Source organism: Balaenoptera borealis (genome assembly GCF_965194805.1).
Source record: "Balaenoptera borealis genome assembly, chromosome: 17".
Taxonomy (NCBI): Eukaryota; Metazoa; Chordata; class Mammalia; order Artiodactyla; family Balaenopteridae; genus Balaenoptera; species Balaenoptera borealis.
In genome coordinates, this window is record NC_138876.1 from 2,849,166 (window position 1) to 2,871,367 (window position 22,202).

Consider the following 22,202-nt stretch of genomic DNA (forward strand, 5'->3'; position numbering starts at 1 on the left):
TACAAATTTTAAGATTTTTTGTCCTAGTTCTGTAAAAAATGCCATTGGTAATTTGATAGGGATTGCATTGAATCTGTAGATTGCTTTGGATAGTATAGGCATTTTCACAATATTTATTCTTCCAATCCAAGAACATGGTATATCCCTCTATCTGTTTGTATCATCTTTAATTTATTTCATTAGAGTCTTATAGTTTTCTGCATACAGATCTTTTGTCTCCCTAGGTAGCTTTATTCCTAGGTATCTTATTCTTTTTGTTGCAATGGTAAATGGGAGTGTTTCCTTAATTTCTGTTTCAGATTTTTCATCAGGAATGCAAGAGATCTGTATAGGAATGCAAGAGATTTCTGTGCATTAATTTTGTATTCTGCAACTTTACCAAATTCATCGATTAGCTCTAGTAGTTTTCTGGTGGCATCTTTAGGATTTTCTATGTACAGTATCATGTCATCCGCAAACAGTGACAGTTTTACTTCTTTTCCAACTTGTATTCCTTTTATTTCTTTTTCTTCTCTGATTGCTGTGGCTAGGACTTCCAAAACTATGTTGAATAATAGTGGCGAGAGTGGACATCCTTGTCTTATTCCTGATCTTAGAGGAAATACTTTCAGTTTTTCACCATTGAGAATGATGTTTGCTGTGGGTTTGTCGTATATGGCCGTTATTATGTTGAGGTAGGTTCCCTCTGTGCCCACTTTCTGGAGAGTTTTTATCATAAATGGGTATTGAAGTTTTTCAAAAGCTTTTTCTGCATCTCTTGAGATGATCATATGGTTTTTATTCTTCAGTTAATATGGTGTATCACATTGATTGATTTGCGTATATTGAAGAATCCTTGCATCCCTGGGATAAATCCCACTTGATCGTGGTGTATGATCCTTTTAATGTGTTGTTGAATTCTGTCTGCTAGTATTTTATTGAGGATTTTTGCATCTATATTCATCAGTGATATTGGTCTGTAATTTTCTTTTTTTATAGTATCTTTGTCTGGTTTTGGTATCAGAGTGATGGTGGCCTCATAGAATGAGTTTGGGAGTGTTCCTTCCTCTGCCATTTTTTGGAAGAGTTTGAGAAGGATGGGTGTTAGCTCTTCTCTAAATGTTTGATAGAATTCACCTGTGAAGCCATCTGGTCCTGGACTTTTGTTTGTTGGAAGATTTTTAATCACAGTTTGAATTTCATTACTTGTGTGATTGGTCTGTTCATATTTTCTGTTTCTTCCTGGTTCAGTCTTGGGAGGTTATACCTTTCTAAGAATTTGTCCATTTCTTCCAGGTTGTCCATTTTATTGGCATAGAGTTGCTTGTAGTAGTCTCTTAGGATGCTTTTGTATTTCTGCGGTGTCTGTTGTAACTTCTCCTTTTTCTTTCTTCTTTTTTTTTAAGTGACTTTGTTTTTTGAATTTTATTTTATTTTTTTCATACAGCAGGTTCTTATTAGTTATCCATTTTATACATACTAGTGTATATATGTCAATCCCAAACTCCCATTCATCACACCCCCACCCCCACCCCGCCATCCTTTTTCGTTTCTAATTTTAATTTTATTTTTTTTTATTTTTTAATTTTTTTTTAAATTAATTACTTAATTTACTTATTTATTTATTTTTGGCTGTGTTGGGTCTTCGTTTCTGTGCGAGGGCTTCTCTAGTTGCGGCAAGCGGGGGCCACTCTTCATCACGGTGCGCGGGCCTCTCACTATCGTGGCCTCTCTTGTTGCGGAGCACAGGCTCCAGACGTGCAGGCTCAGTAGTTGTGACTCATGGACCTAGTTGCTCCGCGGCATGTGGGATCTTCCCAGACCAGGGCTCGAACCCGTGTCCCCTGCATTGGCAGGCAGATTCTCAACCACTGCGCCACCAGGGAAGCCCCTCTAATTTTATTGATTTGAGTCCTCTCCCTCTTTTTCTTGATGAGTCTGGCTAATGGTTTATCAATTTTGTTTATCTTCTCAAAGAACCAGCTTGTAGTTTTATTGATCTTTGCTATTGTTTTCTTTGTTTCTATTTCATTTATTTCTGCTCTGATCTTTATGATTTCTTTCCTTCTACTAACTTTGGGTTTTGTTTGTTCTTCTTTCTCTAGTTCCTTTAGGTGTAAGGTTAGATTGTTTATTTGAGATGTTTCTTGTTTCTTGAGGTAGGCTTGTATTGCTATAAACTTCCCTCTTAGAACTGCTTTTGCTGCATCCCATAGGTTTTGGATCGTCGTGTTTTCGTTGTCATTTGTCTCTAGGTATTTTTTGATTTCCTCTTTGATTTCTTCAGTGATCTCTTGGTTATTTAGTAACGTATTGTTTAGCCTCCATGTGTTTGTGTTTTTTACGTTTTTTTCCCTGTAATTGATTTCTAATCTCATAGTGTTGTGGTCAGAAAAGATGCTTGATATGATTTCAGTTTTCTTAAATTTACTGAGGCTTGATTTGTGACCCAAGATGTGATCTATCCTGGAGAATGTTCCATGTGCACTTGAGAAGAAAGTGTAATCTGCTGTTTTTGGATGGAATGTCCTATAAATATCAATTAAATCTATCTGGTCTATTGTGTCATTTAAAGCTTGTGTTTCCTTGTTAATTTTCTGTTTGGATGATCTGTCCATTGGTGTAAGTGAGATGTTAAAGTCCCCCACTATTATTGTGTTACTGTCGATTTCCTCTTTTATAGCTGTTAGCAGTTGCCTTATGTATTGAGGTGCTCCTATGTTGGGTGCATATATATTTATAATTGTTATATCTTCTCCTTGGATCGATCCCTTGATCATTATGTAGTGTCCTTCCTTGTCTCTTGTAACATTCTTTATTTTAAAGTCTATTTTATCTGATATGAGTATAGCTACTCCAGCTTTCTTTTGATTTCCATTTGCATGGAATATCTTTTTCCATCCCCTCCCTTTCAGTCTGTATGTGTCCCTAGGTCTGAAGTGGGTCTCTTGTAGACAGCATATATATGGGTCTTGTTTTTGTATCCATTCAGTGAGCCTGTGTCTTTTGGTTGGAGCATTTAATCCATTCACGTTTAAGGTAATTATCGATATGTATGTTCCTGTTACCATTTTCTTAATTGTTATGGGTTTGTTTTTGTAGGTCCTTTTCTTCTCTTGTGTTTCCCACTTAGAGAAGTTCCTTTAGCGTTTGTTGTAGAGCTGGTTTGGTGGTGTTGAATTCTCTTAGCTTTTGCTTGTCTGTAAAGCTTTTGATTTCTCTGTCGAATCTGAATGAGATCCTTGCTGGGTAGAGTAATCTTGGTTGTAGGTTCTTCCCTTTCATCACTTTAAATATATCATGCCACTGCTTTCTGGCTTGTAGAGTTTCTGCTGAGAAAGCAGCTGTTAACCATATGGGAGTTCCCTTGTATGTTATTTGTCGTTTTTCTCTTGTTGCTTTCAATAATTTTTCTTTGTCTTTAATTTTTGTCAGTTTGATTACTATGTGTCTCAGCGTGTTTCTCCTTGGCTTTATCCTGCCTAGGACTCTCTGTGCTTCCTGGACTTGGGTGGCTATTTCCTTTCCCACATTAGGGACGTTTTCAAGTATAATCTCTTCACATATTTTCTCTGGTTCTTTCTCTCTCTCTTCTCCTTCTGGGACCCCTATAATGCGAATGTTGTTGCGTTTAATGTTGTCCCAGAAGTCTCTTAGGCTGTCTTCATTCCTTTTCATTCTTTTTTCTTTGTTCTGTTCTGCAGCAGTGAATTCCACCATTCTGTCTTCCAGGTCACTTATCCGTTCTTCTGCCTCAGTTATTCTGCTATTGATTCCTTCTAGTGTATTTTTCATTTCAGTTATTGTATTGTTCATCTTCGTTTGTTTGTTCTTTAATTCTTCTAGGTGTTTGTTCTTCAATTCTTCTAGGTCTTTGTTAAACATTTCTTGCATCTTCTCGATCTTTGCCTCCATTCTTTTTCCGAGGTCCTGGATCATCTTCACTATCATTATTCTGAATTCTTTTTCTGGAAGGTTGCCTATCTCCACTTCATTTAGTTGTTTTCCTGGGGTTTTATCTTGTTCCTTCATCTGGTACATAGTCCTCTGCCTTTTCATCTTGTCTGTCTTTCTGTGAATGTGGTTTTTGTTCCACAGGCTGCAGGATTGTAGTTCTTCTTGCTTCTGCTGTCTGCCTTCTGGTGGATGAGGCTATCTAAGAGGCTTGTGCAAGTTTCCTGATCGGAGGGACTGGTGGTGGGTAGAGCTGGGTGTTACTCTGGTGGGCAGAGCTCAGTAAAACTTTAATCCGCTTGACTGCTGATGGGTGGGGCTGGGTTCCCTCCCTGTTGATTGTTTGACCTGAGGCGACCCAGCACTGGAGCCTACCGGGGCTCTTTGGTGGGGCTGATGGCAGACTCCGGGAGGGCTCACGCCAAGGAGTACTTCCCAGAACTTCTGCTGCCAGTGTCCTTGTCCTCATGGTTAGACACAGCCACCCCCCGCCTCTGCAGGAGACCCTCCAACACTAGCAGGTAGGTCTGGTTCAGTCGCCTGTGGGGTCACTCCTCCTTCCCCTGGGTCCCTATGTGCACACTACTTTGTGTGTGCCCTCCAAGAGTGGAGTCTCTGTTTCCCCCAGCCCTGTCGAAGTCCTGCAGTCAAATCCCACTAGCCTTCAAAGTCTGATTCTCTAGGAATTCCTCCTCCATTTGCCGGACCCCCAGGTTGGGAAGCCTGACGTGGGCCTCAGAACCTTCACTCCAGTGGTGGACTCCTGTGGTAAAGGTGTTATCCAGTTTGTGAGTCACCCACCCAGCGGTGGGATTTGATTTTATTATAATTGCGCCCTTCCTACCATCTCATTTCGGCTTCTCCTTTGTCTTTGGATGTGGGGTCTCTGTTTTGGTGAGTTCCAGTGTCTTCCTGTCAATGATTGTTCAGCAGTTAGTTGTGATTGCGGTGCTCTCGCAAGAGGGAGTCGGCCAGACTATTTCTTAAGACCTAAGTGGGAAAGATTTGAGCATCCTCAAGTGATAGTTTTGTTCTGGACATGCAGTGTTGATGAAGGCTGCCTGTTGTGTTTATGTGGAAACTGTCGATCCTAAATTTACCCTCTTTTGGTGGACTGAGGGCAGATGAGACTTGGTTAGTCTTTGAGTTGAGTTTTCACCGTTCAGGGCTGAACTTTATTGTGTCATACGTATGTCAGTAGCAGGGGTGTATTTGAGAAAACTTTGGTCACTTGTGTGCTTAATTTTGTCATAATTTCTGTTATAAATTTCTTGAATGAAAAATTTTGAATTAGTGAATATATAAAAGATTTTTTTAATTATTAAAAATGTATTGACTCTCTTGAGTCTGACTTTTAATCTTTAGAGTAAATCTTTAGATGTAAAGACTTGTATTTATTAGGCACTGTAGAGAATTTTCTGTGTGGTGCATACTTCTGGAAGATTAAAGAAAATGTATCCTCCTTTCTCTTTGCTCCCAAACGCCACTTTTTCCCCCCACCTTACTTTTACTCAGGTAAGAAGATGTGAACAGGGAAAAAGGCGGGGTGTAGCTTTTTATGCAAAATATTCTGATTATGAAAATGGAGTCAGTTCATAAGTGGATTTTAGCTGGAAGAGGAGGATAAAAAGCATGGTCAAATGTTTGCATGGCATTTACACAATAATCATGATGGCTGTTTTTATTCTAGGATATGCTGTGGCTGCTGTCAGGAATTCTCCCAAATGGCAGTGCAGAGCAGTGTTTCCTTAGCTGCAGTAGCAGACTTCGTGACCGTGCCTTCTTTGTGTCGGCCTGACTCTGTGTAAGGGAGACAAAAAATGGATTTACTGTAGATTGTGATAGATGTACACAGAGAGGGGAGTGTATTTTGTCTCTTAGGTAACTGTTAGAATGAGGTGGAGATCAGCTAAGTTTGAGGATATTAAGAATGAGATGGTCCTGAGTATAGTTTTCAAAAGAAGAAGTAATTTCAGTCAACTACTGTATGGAAAGGTCATATTGTAATAAGTATAGATTGTACCTTTGAGGTCACATGGAAACAGCTGTAAATGTACTTGGTATATTTTGGGACTAGGAATATGCAGTTACATTTTACAGGAAACTCTGCAGGTGGTAATGCTGTTATTTTTGTGTTCTCTTTTTTTCTTGTTAGATTAATTCATATTTCTGTTGTTCACTTAAAGATAATATTTGATTTCCATAAAAAGTTTGGGAAATAAACGTTAGGAAATTCCTGTACTCAAAGGTAGTTCTTAGGTGGTAATTCAAGGATGCCAATAAAAGGAATATGCTTTAAGCCACCTGTAGTTATAGCCAGACTGTATATGTATTTATAGCAAAAAATAAACATATGTTCTCTCATAAATAATTTAAATGCGTTTTATACAGACACATTCATTTCATAACTTTATTTTCAGCAAAATCAGATTTGGAGATATTTAAAGCCACAGCTGAAGGAAATTACAGTTTCCCCAGGAAGTAACTATAAAGGTATGCAATAATGATTATAAAAAGAAAATTTAAATACTTTAGAGTATTTTTGCAGATTCTTGGCTCTTCTCCTCCCAATCACATAATGGAAAGTAAAATAAATTTTTGAAAATGTCCAGGGACTTCCCTGCTGGTCCAGTGGTAAAGAATCTGACTTCTAATGCAGGGGACGTGGGTTCGATCCCTGGTCGGGGAACTAAGATCCCACATGCTGCAGGGCAGCTAAGCTCACACGCCACAACTACTGAGCTCGAGTGCCTCAATGAGAGAGCCTGCGCTCCGCAACTACAGAGCCCACTTGCCCTGGAGCCCGCGCACCACAGCTAGAGAAAAGCCCACGTGCTGCAACGAAGAGCCCGCGTGCAGCAACTAAGACCCGATGCAGCCAAAAAATAAATAAAATAAATATTTTTAAAAAATGTGCAAATTAGAAATATATATTTTAAGTAACCCCTGTATCGTAGGAGATCCATGTTCCTATATTTTATAATTAGATCTTGTTTTTTTTCCTGGAGTCAGAATTCGAATGTTTTCAGTTGTTCTTCTTAGTGACCTTTTCATCTGTTTTTGATGTTTAGTTTTCTGTTTTTGAATGAACAACTTTATTAGCTAAAGATGCATGCAGAGGTCATATCCCCAAAAAGCAATAGTCCATATAAGGGCTTTAATTAACTGAAAGAAGTTTTTCCCTAAGAGATTATGTTTCTGGGAGGTTTTTAAAAAATTTTGTTCTCTTGAATATCTCATGTCTTAATGGATTGAAGAGCTGCAGGTAAAGGCAATTTTTTAGAACTTTTGTGGGATTTAATTTGAAAATTTCATATAGTGTTTAATAGATAGATAGATAGATAGGTACTTTTGTGTTGGACTTCTTTCACTTAGCATAATGTTTTCAGGTTTCATCCATGTTGTAGCCTGTGTCAGTACCTTTCCTTTTATTGCTGGCAGGAAATATACTACATTTGTGTTTAGGCTTTTAGCCTGCCAGAACCTCTCCTGCTTTCCTGTCCTCCAGCAGCAGTTTTCTGTGGTTGCAGAGCCCAGGGTCTCAGCCTCCTTCTTGTTTGCAGGATTAGCAAATCAATACCAAAGTTCACAGTAGCTGCAGTAGATCAGCTCAGCGTTGTGGTTCCTCACTCTCTGAAATATTAGCTCCTCTTGTTCTCACTGCCTTAGCAGCTTTCTGATTATTGTATTTTATCCACTTTTCCTGTTTTTCTAGAGGAAATGCTGTTCTACTGTCCACTGTTGGATCTGCCTTGGATTCAGAAATCTGAAAAAAAGGGGAAGGAGGAATCTTTGAATAAGTTAGCTATTTACAAACTCTCCTCTTTTCTGGCTGTCATGCCCTGCCAGCATGGCTTGTGGATTTAAGCCGTTGCCGCTGTTATTCTGGATCTTTGGACTAGAATAAGAAGGGTTTCTGCTGTATCACAGGAGGTGCAAATAGCCATAATCAAGCATGGATTTTGCTCACACATTTTTAGGGCTTGCCTCCTTCATTTAAGGTCAGACATTTATTCAAGAGTTTGCTGGTCCAGTGTAAAAAAATGCGTTGCAACTGTTTCAAGTAAAATAGATACGCTTTGACTGTTTAGTTACCGTGTTTCTGGTCCTTGAAAAGAAGTGTTAAATAGCTTTATTGTTCTCAGAAGGGAACTTTTAAAATTGCATGATTGTATTTGACATGCCTTGGGCAGAAATGTTTCTAGTTTCACAAACCCCCTAGGTGATATGCCCTGGGTGTGGGGAGCCTTGGGGTTGAGGTGGACAGGGCCAGTGGAGTGGGGATGGGTATGTGTGGGCAGGACTCTGGTGAGGCATGTCTCAGAGACCCCAAAATCTCAGTAATCAAGATAAGTAATAGTGTTTTTTTTGTTTTTTAATTTTTGGCTGCGTTGGGTCTTTGTTGCTTCACGCGGGCCTTCTCTAGTTGCGGTGAGCGGGGGCTGCTCTTCGTTGCGGTGCGTGGGCTCTAGGTGCGCAGACTTCAGTAGTTGTGGCATGTGGGCCCAGTAGTTGTGGCTCGTGGGCTCAGTAGTTGTGGCTCGCGGGCTCTAGAGCGCAGGCTCAGTAGTTGCAGTGCACGGGCTTAGTTGCTCTGCGGCATGTGGGATCTTCCTGGACCAGGGATCAAACCCCATGTCCCCTTCATTGGCAGGCGGATCCTTAACCACTGCACCACCAGGGAAGTCCAAGATAAGTAGTAGTTTAATGCAGCATTTTTAAAAGTCAGGATTTAATGCAAAAAATCCCTGATGGATGATACCAAACTTAAATGAAGACAGGATCATTATTATTCATTTTTCCTTTTGCCCCAGCACTGTTCCTTGTTCTATCTTAACTTCTACTTACTTTGGGTTTAATTTGCTAATGTTTTTCTTATTTCTTAAGGTAAAAACAGAGACAACTCATGTTTTTAGCTTTTAAATATAAGTGCTTAAAGTTAAAAATTCCCTCTACGTACCCAGCACTCTTTTAGCTGCATCCTAAAGATTTCGATGTTCTGTTTTTAATTATCATTCTATTCTGAACATTTTGTCAATTTCTCCTTTGATGTGTTGTTTGACTGGGTGTTATTTAGAAAGGATTGTTTACTTGCTAAATATTGGGAACTGTACTAGACATCAGTTTTTTAAAATAGTTATTTTTTATGTTCATTTACTATTTTGAACTAAAATATACATGGTACAAAATTCAAATGGGTGGGAAATGAATCCTAACTCTCTCTCTATGTGACTCACTGTTCCCACTTGTGTAACCACCCACAGGTCCTCTATGTGTGTACAAGGAGGTGCATGTGCATGGATCTTTCTTTTGCTTTATATCAAAATGTATTCTACATACTCTTCCATACATTTTTTTATTACTTAAAATATATATCTTGAAAATCCTTGCATTTTAAGACTGGGAGTTGCCTTAACTCTTTATAGTACATGTTGCTTTTTTTCATTAATGAGTATTTTCCAGTATGAATGAAAAATTTTCAGCAAACACAATTTTTTAATGCTGTATAGTGACTCATTTTGACGTTCCAAACTTTATTTGCTCATTTCCCTTCTTTTGAGCATGTTCCCACTTTTTCAGTGTTGCAGATAAACCTATGAATCATTTAAGCCTCAAACTGTACAGGAGATTTACTGGGGGTTTCTTAGACCAGTCTACCAGGAGCCGGAACTGTGGGTGCTGGGACTTATGCGCTTGTCCTCTGTGAGCTCTGAGCTCCTCAGCGGCCTGGGCTCTGTCCCAGTTATTTTTGGATCCCTGGTGTTTAAGTCATTGCGCCAGCACAGAAGATGCAGAGTAATGCACTGATAATGCTGTACTCTCAAAGCCCTTTGTGTTGTGAGATTTAATTGTCCTAACAACTGTGAACAGTAGATGCCATTTTAAACTTCATTTAATTGACGAGAAAACCAAGTCAGAGAGAGGACAACATTGGGCTTTCAGGCTTAAGGGGGTGGAAAAGATGAAATGATTTGGGCTTTGGAGTCACATGTGGCTTTGACTCTTACAAAGTCTGATCTTACCCCAAGTCCTTTACCTCTCTAAGCCTGTTTCCTTTTTCTTGAAAATGGTGATATTAGTAATTATCTCAAAGTTTATTAGGGGATTAATTTTTTTAAGCCACATAAAGCCCCCTTGTCCAATGCTGGACCAGTATCAGCAGTGCCGGACCAGTATCCAGCCTAGTCAAGGACCGGTTGTTGGCTCTCTTTTTCCTGCCTCTTGCACTTTGAGCTCGTTCTAATGTCTCAAGACTTTCCCCCTTGTCTGTAAAAGTAGACATAATTGTATCATATTTGCAGTTTCGTTGTAAAATATAAGTGAGATTCACTCTTTTAAAGTGGTTTTAACATTTTAAAAAGTTTTTTATTGGGATAGACAAAAAACACAGAACATAAAATTTACCATCTTACCTATTTTTAAGTGTGTAGGTCAGTGGTGTTAAGTGTATTCACATTATTGTGAAACAGATCTCTAGGGCTTATCTTGCAAATCAGAAGCTCTGTATCCCCTTTTCCCTTCTCCCCAGCTTCTGGTAGCCACTGTTCTACTTTCTGTTCCTGCGAGCTTTACTACTTTAGATGCCTCAAGTAAGTGGAATCATATGGTATTTGTGCCTATTTCACATGTGACAGGCTTTCCTTCCTTTCAAAGGCTGAATAATATTCCACTGTAACATACACCACATTTTATTTATCCTTTCAACCATTCCACTATTGTGAATAATTGCTGTGAACATAGGTGTGCAAATCTCTTCAAGACCCTGCTTTCAGTTCTTTTGGGTGTGGAATTCCCGAAGTGGAATTGCCGGATCATATGGTAGTTCTATTTTTGATTTTTTTGAGGAACCTCCATACTCTTTTCTGTAGCAGTTGCACCATTTTACTTTCCCATCAGTGGTATGCAAGGGTTCCAGTTTCTCCACATACATCTTCACCAGCACTTGTTATTTTCATATTTAAAAAAAAAAAGTAATCATCCTAATAGACGTGAGGTTGGTTTTAATAACTTTTTAAAATTGAAGTATAGTTGATTTACAATGCTGTGCCAATCTCTGCTGTCCAGCACAGTGACTCAGTTATTCACAGAGACATTCTTTTTTTAATATTCTTTTCCATTATGGTTTATCACAGGATATTGAATATAGTTCCCTGTGCTATACATTAGGACCTTGTTGTTTATCCATTCTTTTTTTTTTTAAAGTGTTTGTTTTATCAATTTTATTTATTTATTTATTTATTTATTTATTTATTTATTTATTTATTTATTTATTTATTTATGGCTCTGTTGGGTCTTCGTTGCTGCATGCAGGCTTTCTCTAGTTGCGGCGAGCAGGGGCTACTCTTCGTTGTGGTGCGCGGGCTTCTCATTGCGGTGGCTTCTCTTGTTGCGGAGCACGGGCTCTAGGTGCACGGGCTTCAGTAGTTGTGGCATGCAGGCTCAGTAGTTGCGGCTCGCGGGCTCTAGAGTGCAGGCTCAGTAGTTGTGGCGCACAGGCTTAGTTGCTCCACGGCATGTGGGATCTTCCTGGACCAGGGCTTGAACCCGTGTCCCCTGCATTGGCAGGCAGATTCCTAACCACTGCACCACCAGGGAAGCCCTTGTTTATCCATTCTAAATGTAATAGTTTGCGTCTGCCAACCCCAAACTCCCAGTCCATCCTCTCCCTCTCCCCCTCCCCCTTGGCGGCAACCACAAGTCTGTTCTCTATATCTGTGAGTCTTGTTTCATAGATAGGTTCATTTGTGCCATATTTTAGATTCTACATATAAGTGATATCATATGGTATTTGTCTTTCTCTTTCTGACTTACTTCACTTAGTATGATAATCTCTAGTCACATCATGTTGCTGCAAATGGTATTATTTTGTTCTTTTTTTATGGCTGAGTTTAATAACTTTTTTTTGAAGATTTATTTATTATTTATTTTTGGCTGCGTTGGGTATTAGTTGAGGCGTGCGGGGTCTTAGTTGCGGCATGTGGGATCTTTCGTTGTGGTGCGCAGGCTCTTTGTTGCAGTGCGCAGGCTTCTCTCTAGTTGTGGCGTGTGGGTTCCAGAGCGCGTGGGCTCTGTAGTTTGTGGCACGTGGGCTCTAGTTGAGGCGTGCGGGCTCAGTAGTTTGTGGCGTGCAGGCTTAGTTGCCCCACGGCATGTGGGATATTAGTTCCCTGACCAGGGATCGAACCCCCGTCCCCTGCACTGGAAGGCGGATTCTTTACCACTGGACCACCAGAGAAGTCCCTAATAACGTTTTTTAATGATAAAAATTTTTAGGTAGAGTTGGAAAAGTGACTCCATAGATTTTTGCTAAGTTGGAATAATGTCTGTTGATACCAGTGTGACAAGACCAAAATCATAGAGGAGGCTGATTGACAAAGAAAACCAATCACTACGCAGCTGTGTTTGGGAAGAGAAGCCATCTTATTTGTGCCTCTTACTCAGAATATGATTGAAGAAAGGACAGGATCCATACTGGGTGCTTCTAGTGTTTCTTGAAAATGGAGTATAGAGTCACGTTGTAGAAACACTTTCCTTTTCCAGGCCACAGCGAGGGATAATTTAAAATGTGGATGGTTGATGTCTCCCTCTTTATAGCTGAGGAATGTAGGTTGCAGAAGAGACTCATTCACCACCAGGGGTCCCCCTGGCACCAGTGCCCCTTCCAGCTATAGCTGTATGCTTGGCAACCTGCAACCACATGGCCTGATTTCTAGCAGGACCCCAGAGGTTCTCTCCGCTTCAGTTACCTAATTTGGGGAGCCAGTCTAATGTTGCTATTTGCTAAATAAGGTGAGTGGTCAAACTGTGGATAAATTGGATTTATAGGGTAAAAAAAATGTATGGTGAGGAAATGATGAGATAAGTTGGATATGTATATGCATGCCCAATATGGTAAAAGTTTCAGAGTTGATTTGAACAGTTGCAACATTAGAATAAATACTCGATTGCCTTTTGATATTTGTGTCATTTTGGTCAATATAAACAGAAAACCCCTCTATAACGTACGTAGTTAGGTTGGGAATTTTGGTGTCTTTTCCCATCCTATGTTACTATACCTCTGCCACTCACTATATTTGAAAAACTAAAGAAGCATTCTTCTTACACATTTCAGGACCCTTTTTTTCCCTCTTAAACTTAATGGTGAGTAACCTCCCAACAGTTTGTAAACCTGGAATTTAGCGCTGCTCTTTTATATGGCAAAATAAACAAGAAATGCCCATGAATTAGTGTCTCTGGAAATATTCTAGTTTAGCATTGTTTTTAAAAATTAATTAATTAATTTGGTTGCACTGGGTCTTAGTTGCGGCAGGCGGACTCCTTAGTTGCAGCTCCAGGGCTCCTTAGTTGTAGCATGTGAACTTTTAGTTGCAGCATGCATGTGGGATCTAGTTCCCTGACCAGGGATCGATCGAACCCAGGCCCCCTGCATTGGGAGCGTGGAGTCTTATCCACTGCACCACCAGGGAAGTCCTGAGTATTGTTTAGATTAATAATAAGTACAGAATTTTCTGCCTTTTAATTTTTTTTATTTTTTGAATTTATTTATTTTTATTTATTATTTTTGGCTGTGTTGGGTCTTCGTCGCTGCGTGCAGGCTTTCTCTAGTTGCGGTGAGCGGGGGCTACTCTTCATTACGGTGCGCAGGCTTCTCTTGTTGCGGAGCACAGGCTCTAGAGCACATGGGCTTCAGTAGATGTGGCATGTGGGCTCAGTAGTTGTGGCTTATGGGCTCTAGAGCACAGGCTCAGCAGTTGTGGTGCACGGGCTTAGTTGCTCCATGGCCTGTGGGATCTTCCTGGAGCAGGGCTCGAACCTGTGTCCCCTGCATTGGCAGGCAGATTCTTAACCACTACCAGGGAAGCCCTACTGCCTTTTTAGAAGGCATTTCCCTTCTGTTTCATATATCTCAGTGTGGCTTAATCCAGTGGTATGTTTATCTCCTGGTGGTTTTGATGCATCTCTCAGGTACCAGCCGCATGTCCAGCATCTTACCTGAATTTGTTTTTGACAGGATTGCTGACGCCAGGGACTATGATGGGATGTTGTGTAGGGGAGAGAGCGGCCTGTCTGTCTCGCGTTCTTTCCGTGGGCATGTTTCTTCTCTTCCTTCTTTGTCTCTTTGGTCCTCACTGTGACTCAGTCATCCTCTGTAGGCTGGGTGGGGCCTGCTTCCTGACTCTCTCTGGAAAGCTTTGCAGTCTCTGCAGGTAGCATCACTGTAGGTGGTGGTTGAAGTGTGTGTTCTGGCTGCTGTCCGAGTGCCCGTGCATATCCCAGCTCTGCCGCTGACCGGCTAGCTTGATGTTAGGTATGTTACTTAATTTCTCTGTTCCTCAGTTTGTTCGCATGTCACATGTGGATTATAATATCATCTACCTCATTGGTTGTTGTAAGTACTAATTGAGAAAATAGGTGTAAAGCACTCAGCAAATTGATGAGGAACACAGACTGTGGAGCCTGGCTGGCTGAGTTTGATTTCCAGCTTTGCACCTTAGAAGCTCTGTGACCTGGAACAAGTTATCTCTCTGTGCTCCAATTTCTTCATCTGTGCAGTGGGGGTAATAGAGTCTGCCTCGTGGGATAAAAGTACTTAGAACAGGGCTTGATGCATAGTAAGCATTAACGTGGCATCATCATTATCATTATGTTTTCATTATTATTAGCGTTGCTGTTCTGCTGTTTTGTGATTGACATGTCATCACTCTTCAATAGGTGATAGGTATTGTCATTGTCCTTGTTTTACAGGTGAACAGACTGAGGTTCAGGATGGTGAAATGATTCTTTCTTTGTCTCACGGATAGAACTGGGGCTCCTTTGCGTCTTCCAGTTGCAAATTCAGTGCCTTCCTCAGCTTCCCCAGAGTTCCTCCAGAATAACGGAAGGGAGGTATGGTAATTGTTATGAAAGTTGGCAGGGAAAGCAAGTAATACCAATACCATCACCTTTCGGAATATGTTGTGTTTTGCGACCTATTGTCTGTTTGTCTTCAGAAGGTGATTATAGCCATTGTTAAGCTTGAATTTCTTTAGTTCTTACCAAGTCATAATTTTTATTGATACTAAAATTTTCAGAAAAATTTTTTCTGTGTTTGTGGTGGAAACAGTGAGACGCAATGACACAGAAATGGTAATTCTATGAGTCTCACTGGAAGTAAGCTTGGAACAGGATACCCAGCTACGGAAGTTAGGGTATGTTGTAACTATCAGTTGCTAATGGACGTACCATATTGTGAAAGTGTTGATTTTATTTCAATCTTTAACTTTTGATTAATGAAGATAAATTTTGAATTGTGTGTGTATAATGTGAATTACAGTTTTCTTTTACATTCCTCCTGTTGGTTGACATATAAGCATTTATCAGTGCTTTACTCTTCTAAGAAGTACTGCCCTAAAGTTTTGGTACTAACTTAAGGCAAACAAGTAAAACCATGATAACTGTATGAGAACTGTGAAAAGTCAGAGTTGTATCTTTGTGAGCTGCTTTTGTGACATTTACAAGTAGTTTGTTTCTTAATAGTTCTTTCCCAATGACTTTCTTATTTAAGGCCAGGTTTCTGTAGGGAAGCCAGATTGGACAAAATTATACAGTGTATGAAGGGTTTTTCTGCTCACTGATCTTGCTTATGGCATTGTTTGCTAGCCTTCTAATCTCGCACATTAGTTTCATTATTGCTCTACTAAAATCTGCAGTGGAAGTTCTGATCGGAGTATCAGAATACTACAGTTGTGTGATTTATTTTTTATGTGGGATGAGGAAGGGCATTCCACATGATTTTTGTAGAATTTATATCAATTTTTCTTTTTACATTCTTATAGGGGAAGAAAAGCAAGGTTTACAACACGTGTAATTCACGTATTCATGCAGTAAATATTTTTCAAGCCCCTGTGCTGGGTCTTGGAGGTGAAGCAGTGCCCAAGACTGCTGCAGGCCATGCTGTCACGGAGCTCAGTGTCGGGTCCTGATACCTAGAATCTCTGATGCTTTCTCTATGGTCGTGGCCTCTAAAATAAAATAGAACTTCCCTCTGTCATGTCCTCATTACCTACAGGGGATAGAGGAGGAATGTGTGGAATATCGCCTGTACATTTTACTGTCTGTTTTAGCAGTGAGGCCCTGGAGACGGCGTGCAGAACCGACGACGTCCTTCCCGCCATGGAGAGTGCATTGTAGTGGGGCAGCCAGACAGTGGACGAGGTGCAGAATAAGGCACGTGGTGTTGTAGAGGGGCTCGTGCTGTGAGGAGGTGAGGCTGGGTTAGGGTATGGGCTGTGCAATTTTAGATGAGGCGGTCAGGATAGGCCTCGTGGAGTAAGTGACATTTGAGCAAAGGCTCGGAGGAAAGGGAGTGAGCCTTGTGGTTACCTGGGGCAAGAGTGTCCAACCTAGAGGGACAGGCAGTGTAAAGGCCCTGAGGTGTCATGCATGGCTCGTGTGGGCAGAGGGCAACAGGGAGCTCAGTGTGGTTGGAGCTGAGAAGGCCCGGGGGCGGGGATGGTGGTGGTGAGGAGATGAGGGTGTAGACGGTAGGGGAGCCTCCCGGCACAGGGCCTTGCAGACCACACTCGGTGTGCAGGTCACCTGTTCAGGGGAGTTGGGGAACGTTTGGTGAGTTTTAGCAAAGGAGTGAAATGGTGTGATTGATGTTTTGAAAGGAAGGGTCAGTTGCAGCTGCTGGCTTGAGAGTTGAGTGTGGAGCAGCAAGCCAAAAACAGGGGGGTGGGGGGTGGGGAGGCCTGTGGGTGCCAGACGGCAGCAGACGTGGGGCAGCGGGCGGGGGGAGGTCACGGCCCAGGTGTAGTCTGAAGGCAGGGATGGTGGGTTTCGCTGATGGAATGCTTTGATCTAAGAGACAGAGAAAGAAGTCGGGGTGACCAAGGCTTGGGGCCTGAGCAAACAGTAATCTTTCTATTTAAAGTAAATTTTAATTAAGAGTTTACTTGTTAAGTGGGACTTACCAGAGTTGCTCTTAGCTAGACTGATACTATAAAGAGGTTGTTTAAATACCAAAGAGCTTTTTATATTAATATATAGAATTTCATGAATCAGAGCATAAAGGGATTGCTTACTTTTTTCACTTGTGTTGCTATTAACTGTCGGCTTTTCCCATTCTTTTCAAGATGTCACTGGATTGGGAATTTAAAAGCATAAGTTGTTTTAATATTTAGCAGAAAGAAAATAGGAGTCGTCATATCACCACACTGGCTGGTACTCGTAGTTTTTCGGCTCTTAGGCCTGAGGCAGATCGCTCCGCCTCCGAACCTCAGGATCCTCTTCTGTAGAAAAGGGGAAGGAAGTGCTTTGTTGGGACTGTGTTAAGGGTTAAACTCAGTTGTTTTGTGTGTGAAAGCACCTGGCACAGTGCTGGTCCGCAGGTGCTTTTCTGCTGTGCGCCGAGCATCTGCGTCCTCTCCTGCTCTCACGCCGGCTGCTCTTTCTTTTCAGTCGCCGCAGTGGTTCTTAACTTTCTTGTAGCTGCTGCTTCCATCTGGGCTCTGCTTCGTCAGGCAGCCACTATTCCCTGTGTCCTGGAGAAGTTTATGCTTCTCTGTATCTTTCCAGCTTTCAGACCCTCAGGACCTTGCACACCAGGAGGTGACATTTGGATATTGAAATAAAATATAAATTAGCTTGGTGGATGGGAGAGAAAGCTGCCATCCACTGGTTACTTCATTTGGAAACTGGGCTTCTCCCCCCACTCACTTTTTCCATCCTAGAAAGCGCCCAGTTTGCCCCTTGTCCCCGCCTCCACTGCCCTGCATCAGCTCCAGCCACACACACACACCCTCCGCCCCCCCCCCCCCCCAGCTTTTCTGCACAGCTGCTGCTGTGGCCTTCTGGGCTGTTCGTGAAGACCCCTGCTTCCCAGATACGGCTGGGCTCAGTGACACTGTGCCTCTGCCTGGTTGAATGGCCCTGTCTTTACTCATCTTTAAAAGATGTGGTGGCACTGATTTTGCTTAGAAGATGTGAAAATGAGATATAATCAGTATCTTGTGTGTAGAGTATGGTTGGTGACAAGGTAGCCTTGATTTTTTAATTTTTGAGAGTCATAGGTTCCAAGAGAGACTCACAGTTTGCTTGGGTTGTTTATACATTCTGTTAGCTGATGATTTCAGATTAAGCACCAAGCCGTTGTCATGGGGCTGAACCAGGTACCAGACTTGCCCACTGATGTTCCTTTCTGTCCTGGGCTCTCCTCAGTAATGGGGGAAGCTGGGGTGGTTTTCATGAATTCTGCTAGGTCTGTCTGCTTGTTTCTTCTGTTCTTTTTCTGGCTTGCTTGCCTGTGTTTTCTGGAGCCCCCTTTCTAACCAGTGTTGCCTGAGGTCAGAGTTCTCTGTGGTGAATGATGTGTTTTCACTGGGGCATATGAGGGGTCACTTGAGCTCTGCCTGCAATTAGGAGCCTGAAGGTAAAGCCTGCGGACAAAGCATCATCTAGGGGAGCTGTTAGAAACCGAACACGCTGCCCTGAGGCGTCACTGGACACAGCCTTTGTTCAGCTCTTGTTTTCAGAAGTTAGTGAATTCACAGTTAAGTAAAGTACTTGATTTTTAATTAGCTTACGGGATTTAAGTAAAGTACTTGATTTTTTATTAGCTTACGGGATTTACTACTAACAAAATCACCCATATATTAGGAGGGCTAAACTGTGTTCAGGCAAAGGCTCCAGGAACCTAGTTACTTACTGTCTTACTGCTAAGATAATAAGTGTGGAATGTGTTTAAAGAGCTAAATTTTTTAGATGACCTTGATTATCTCTCAGTTTGAATGGAGAAAGTAAGTAGCTTTGAATCTTAAAAAAGTTGCTAGTACAGATTATTAGGGTATTTTTCTGTCCTACTTCTTCAGTATGAGTTTATTATTCACTTATATTTTGAAGCTAAAAAAAGAAATGCATCTTGAATCCCTCAATATTCCCTAAAGCTAATTTTGAAAGTATCTGGCAACCTCAAATTCTTGTTTTTATGTGTTTTCTAGATAACTTTCTATAAATTTACAAACTTACTTTTCAAGTATCAATCTGGAAAAATATTTTACCTCAAAAATATTTGGGTTCCTATGGACATTTTTTACAGACTTGTTTTTAGTGTTGATCAGGATTTTATTTTCAGAATTATTCTTATTTCATCAAGGTAATTATTTTAACTGTAAGGTTAGAATTAGGCTGGCAAAATGCCAAAAGCACGACTTTGAAAAACAACAATGGTTTGAGCAGGCACCTACAGACATGATCTGGGTCAGACTTGATTTGCAGCTTACCCAATTCTAGAATCGTCTGTTAGTTTCGTAAACAGAAGTCTGCCAGATGAATTGAACAGAAGGGTGAGATTAGCATATTAATAAGGTTCTGGCTACCGGCCGCCTTTTTCTCCACCCTGTGTCCTCCCTCCCCTCCTTCTCGCTCTCTTTGCCTGAATGAATCCAGGAACACAGACCCTTGGGGTCACGTTACTTGCTGGTTTCTTTCTGTTCAGTAGCTTAATCTGGCCAGGAAGGTCTGTGTTTCAGGTTGCGGAAGCTTGAGAAGATTCTGTAACTGAGAGGCATTCTTCAAGCTGCTGGAAAGCATTACAGAGGGAACACCTCCCAAATTTTGCTTCAAGCTCTGAAAAAAGGAGCGCAGAGGGGAAGCTTAGTCTTGCTTGTGAATCGAAGCAAATCCTGTAGGAGCAATGAACGGGGACTTGGTGTGCGGACTCCTGGCTTGGTCTTTCTAGGACTGGCTTTATGTTGTTGGAAGTGACGGGCCGAGGGGCCCTGGGACCCACAGGTGCTGTCTGTATGGAGAAGAGCGGCTGTAGTCCATTTCCAGTGTGTTGGGCTAAAGGTATAAGTAGATTAAAAATCTGTTCGGTTTAAATTTTATTTAGATTCATGCTTTTGCACTAAGAAGGTGGATAAGAGTTTGTCAGAACTTATTTCAAAGAGATTCACAATTAAATTTAAGGAAAAAGGGAAATTACATGGTATGGGTTTGCAACTATTGCATAAAACCAATTAGAGAGTGTTTCAAAAAGTAAATAAAATTATTTTTATGGAAATGCATTTAAATGAGTAAACTCTTTTTATGCTCTGTCTTATGTCTCTTGAAGTTGCATGTTTTATTTTGAGTTTTAATGAAGACGTCCTACCCATTCTGTGAGGCAGAAGTTTTTAAAGAATAAAGAGACTAAGCTTAAATAGGACTGTAGGAAAAAAGAGTGACATAGATTTTCTTATTTCAAAAATTGGTTTCCTTTCCTCACTGTAAAGACTGTATATTTAATTGGAAACTCCTTGTTACTGTAAGGTGGGCTTATCACTAAGGGTCAGCAATGCTGTGAATAAACAATTTTCCACTGTAATGTTGTTAGGGGTTTTAGTTATATAAAAATAAAAATATAAAATATAGCATTTCATTGTAACACTCAAGACGGTATTTGGGGAGCGTGTTTAGAAATTAAAAATGCCATATAATTCACGTATGAATAAGACCAAGACAGGTAGGCTGTTTTGCTTAAAGTAGTAGTGAATTGAATATTTAACCTGGGAGGTAAAGTCCTTAATGAAGAATTTAATAAAAATATTTATTATTAAAAAATATATATTTAAATGTCATCTTACTCCACTTAGGAAAAATTTTTAAAAGGAGGACTCTGCACTGGGTAAAGAGGTGCAGTATTATAAGTAAAGCTTCAGACTGATTAAATTTAGTGTTCAGGTTAAAAATTTTAGTACCACCAGGATATTTTGATGTGTTAGCACAAAATTAAATTGGTTTTCATTTGAGTTGTTGTCATTATCTATTAATTCTTTTCTAGGCTTTTAAACATTTTTAAAACATGTGATATTAGAATCATTTAGTATGACTAAACAAAGACTGTCATTTTATTACATAATTAGATATTAAGAGTAAAGATTTTGCAGTTAATTCAAACTCTTGAGTTTTAAAGGATGTTGGGTTTGGGAACTTTTTAAATTGCAGATTCTCACCTCAGGACTGTATAGTATAATTGAGCATGATCAGTGCTCAGTGGTGAAGAGTTCTATACTTGTTGAAAATTTTGATCTTTTCCCAGACTTGCTGGGATTCATTTATATAATGCCACTTGCATTGTGTGATAGCAAATGATAGCTCTCTGTTAGCACTTATCCTTAACAATAGGGCTCTGATTTCACTCACAACGTCTAGGCTAGATTCAAGATATATGAATCCAGTGGCAATGTGATATTAAATAATCAGCTACTAAGTTTTTAAAAAATTCAAAGTGACTTTAGAACTATGAACTTTGGAAGAGAGATTGTTGTAGTGTTTTTGTTCGTCCCAAAGCAATTGATTGAAGCCACTTATTTTTCCATTATGTTTGCTGACTGCAGAGCAAATGAGTAGGGGCGTTTTTAACTGAAATATCATTTTGATAGAGGTGGGCTTGGGCACGAGGGCAGAGCGCACATGTGTAGAAGAGGGAAAAGGTAGGGATGGTATCAAGGTCAAGGTCAGTCTGCGTGTAGGGCTGGAACAGGCTGTCTCCTCAGATGGATCCTTCAGGAGCAGATTCTGACAACGCTGGGGAGCTTGCAGCCTGTCCCCTTCTGGGGCTGAGCCCGCCGCCCCGTGAGCGCACAGGCACCATCTCAGGACAGGTCCCCTCTGCCTTCTCCGCTTACTCTCTCGCCCTTAGGTGTTTATCCTGCTTAATTTTTGCTGTGTGATAAAGACAAAGATGTTGCTGTGCAGGAATTGTCTGAATTGGTTATTTTAAAGTATAAAATTGCTACTTTTAGATAGAGACAAAGTAAAAAGCTCAAATCCAAAGATTATATATCCAAATCTCTATTTGCAGTTAGACATTCTAAACCTCACATTTGATTTTATCAGTCACATTAACCTCAAAAAACAGCCATGGCCCAATTTAAGAAGACATGTAAAATACTTACTAGAACAGGCTAAAAATAATAGAACAGACCTATATTTGTGTACTTTGAAGTGAAAACTTTATCCTTAAAACACTCTGGAGTCTTTTCTATAATAAAGTTTATTGTACTGATGAATTTAGTTTAAAGAACCCACCTTAGATTCCACCTGCTGAAGATTGTATTTTAACATATTTAAGAGGACTGTGTTATAAATTGTGTTCAACTATATCATAATTTCCTAGGCTTAAAGACAGTTTTAATTCAGGATATTGAAGTAAGTGTAAATGTTTACAGTGCTGTTAATTGGCTGCAAGGCTACTAAGTGCAGAAAGCCCTGCTTGGAAAGTTCTTTGATTATATCAGTATGTG

General features: G+C 40.5%; 1 protein-coding gene across 21 annotated transcripts in view; it reads left to right on the plus strand.

Annotated features, from left to right (window-relative positions):
• Window positions 1–22,202, plus strand: part of PTK2 (protein tyrosine kinase 2) — a 253,329-nt gene that overhangs the window by 43,073 nt on the left and 188,054 nt on the right. For 2 of the 21 annotated variants that reach the window (XM_082364610.1, XM_082364618.1), the window contains exon 1: window positions 19,447–19,764. The exons of 3 other annotated variants lie outside the window; for them this stretch is intronic. In XM_082364610.1, coding sequence (XP_082220736.1) covers window positions 19,665–19,764 — 100 coding nt within the window. In that variant the 5' untranslated portion in view covers window positions 19,447–19,664. Of the gene's footprint in view, window positions 1–6,405; window positions 6,427–14,679; window positions 14,826–16,037; window positions 16,178–19,423; window positions 19,765–22,202 lie in introns of those variants that run through there. 16 more of the 21 variants (XM_082364632.1, XM_082364631.1, XM_082364635.1 and 13 more) reach the window with 15 other exon arrangements.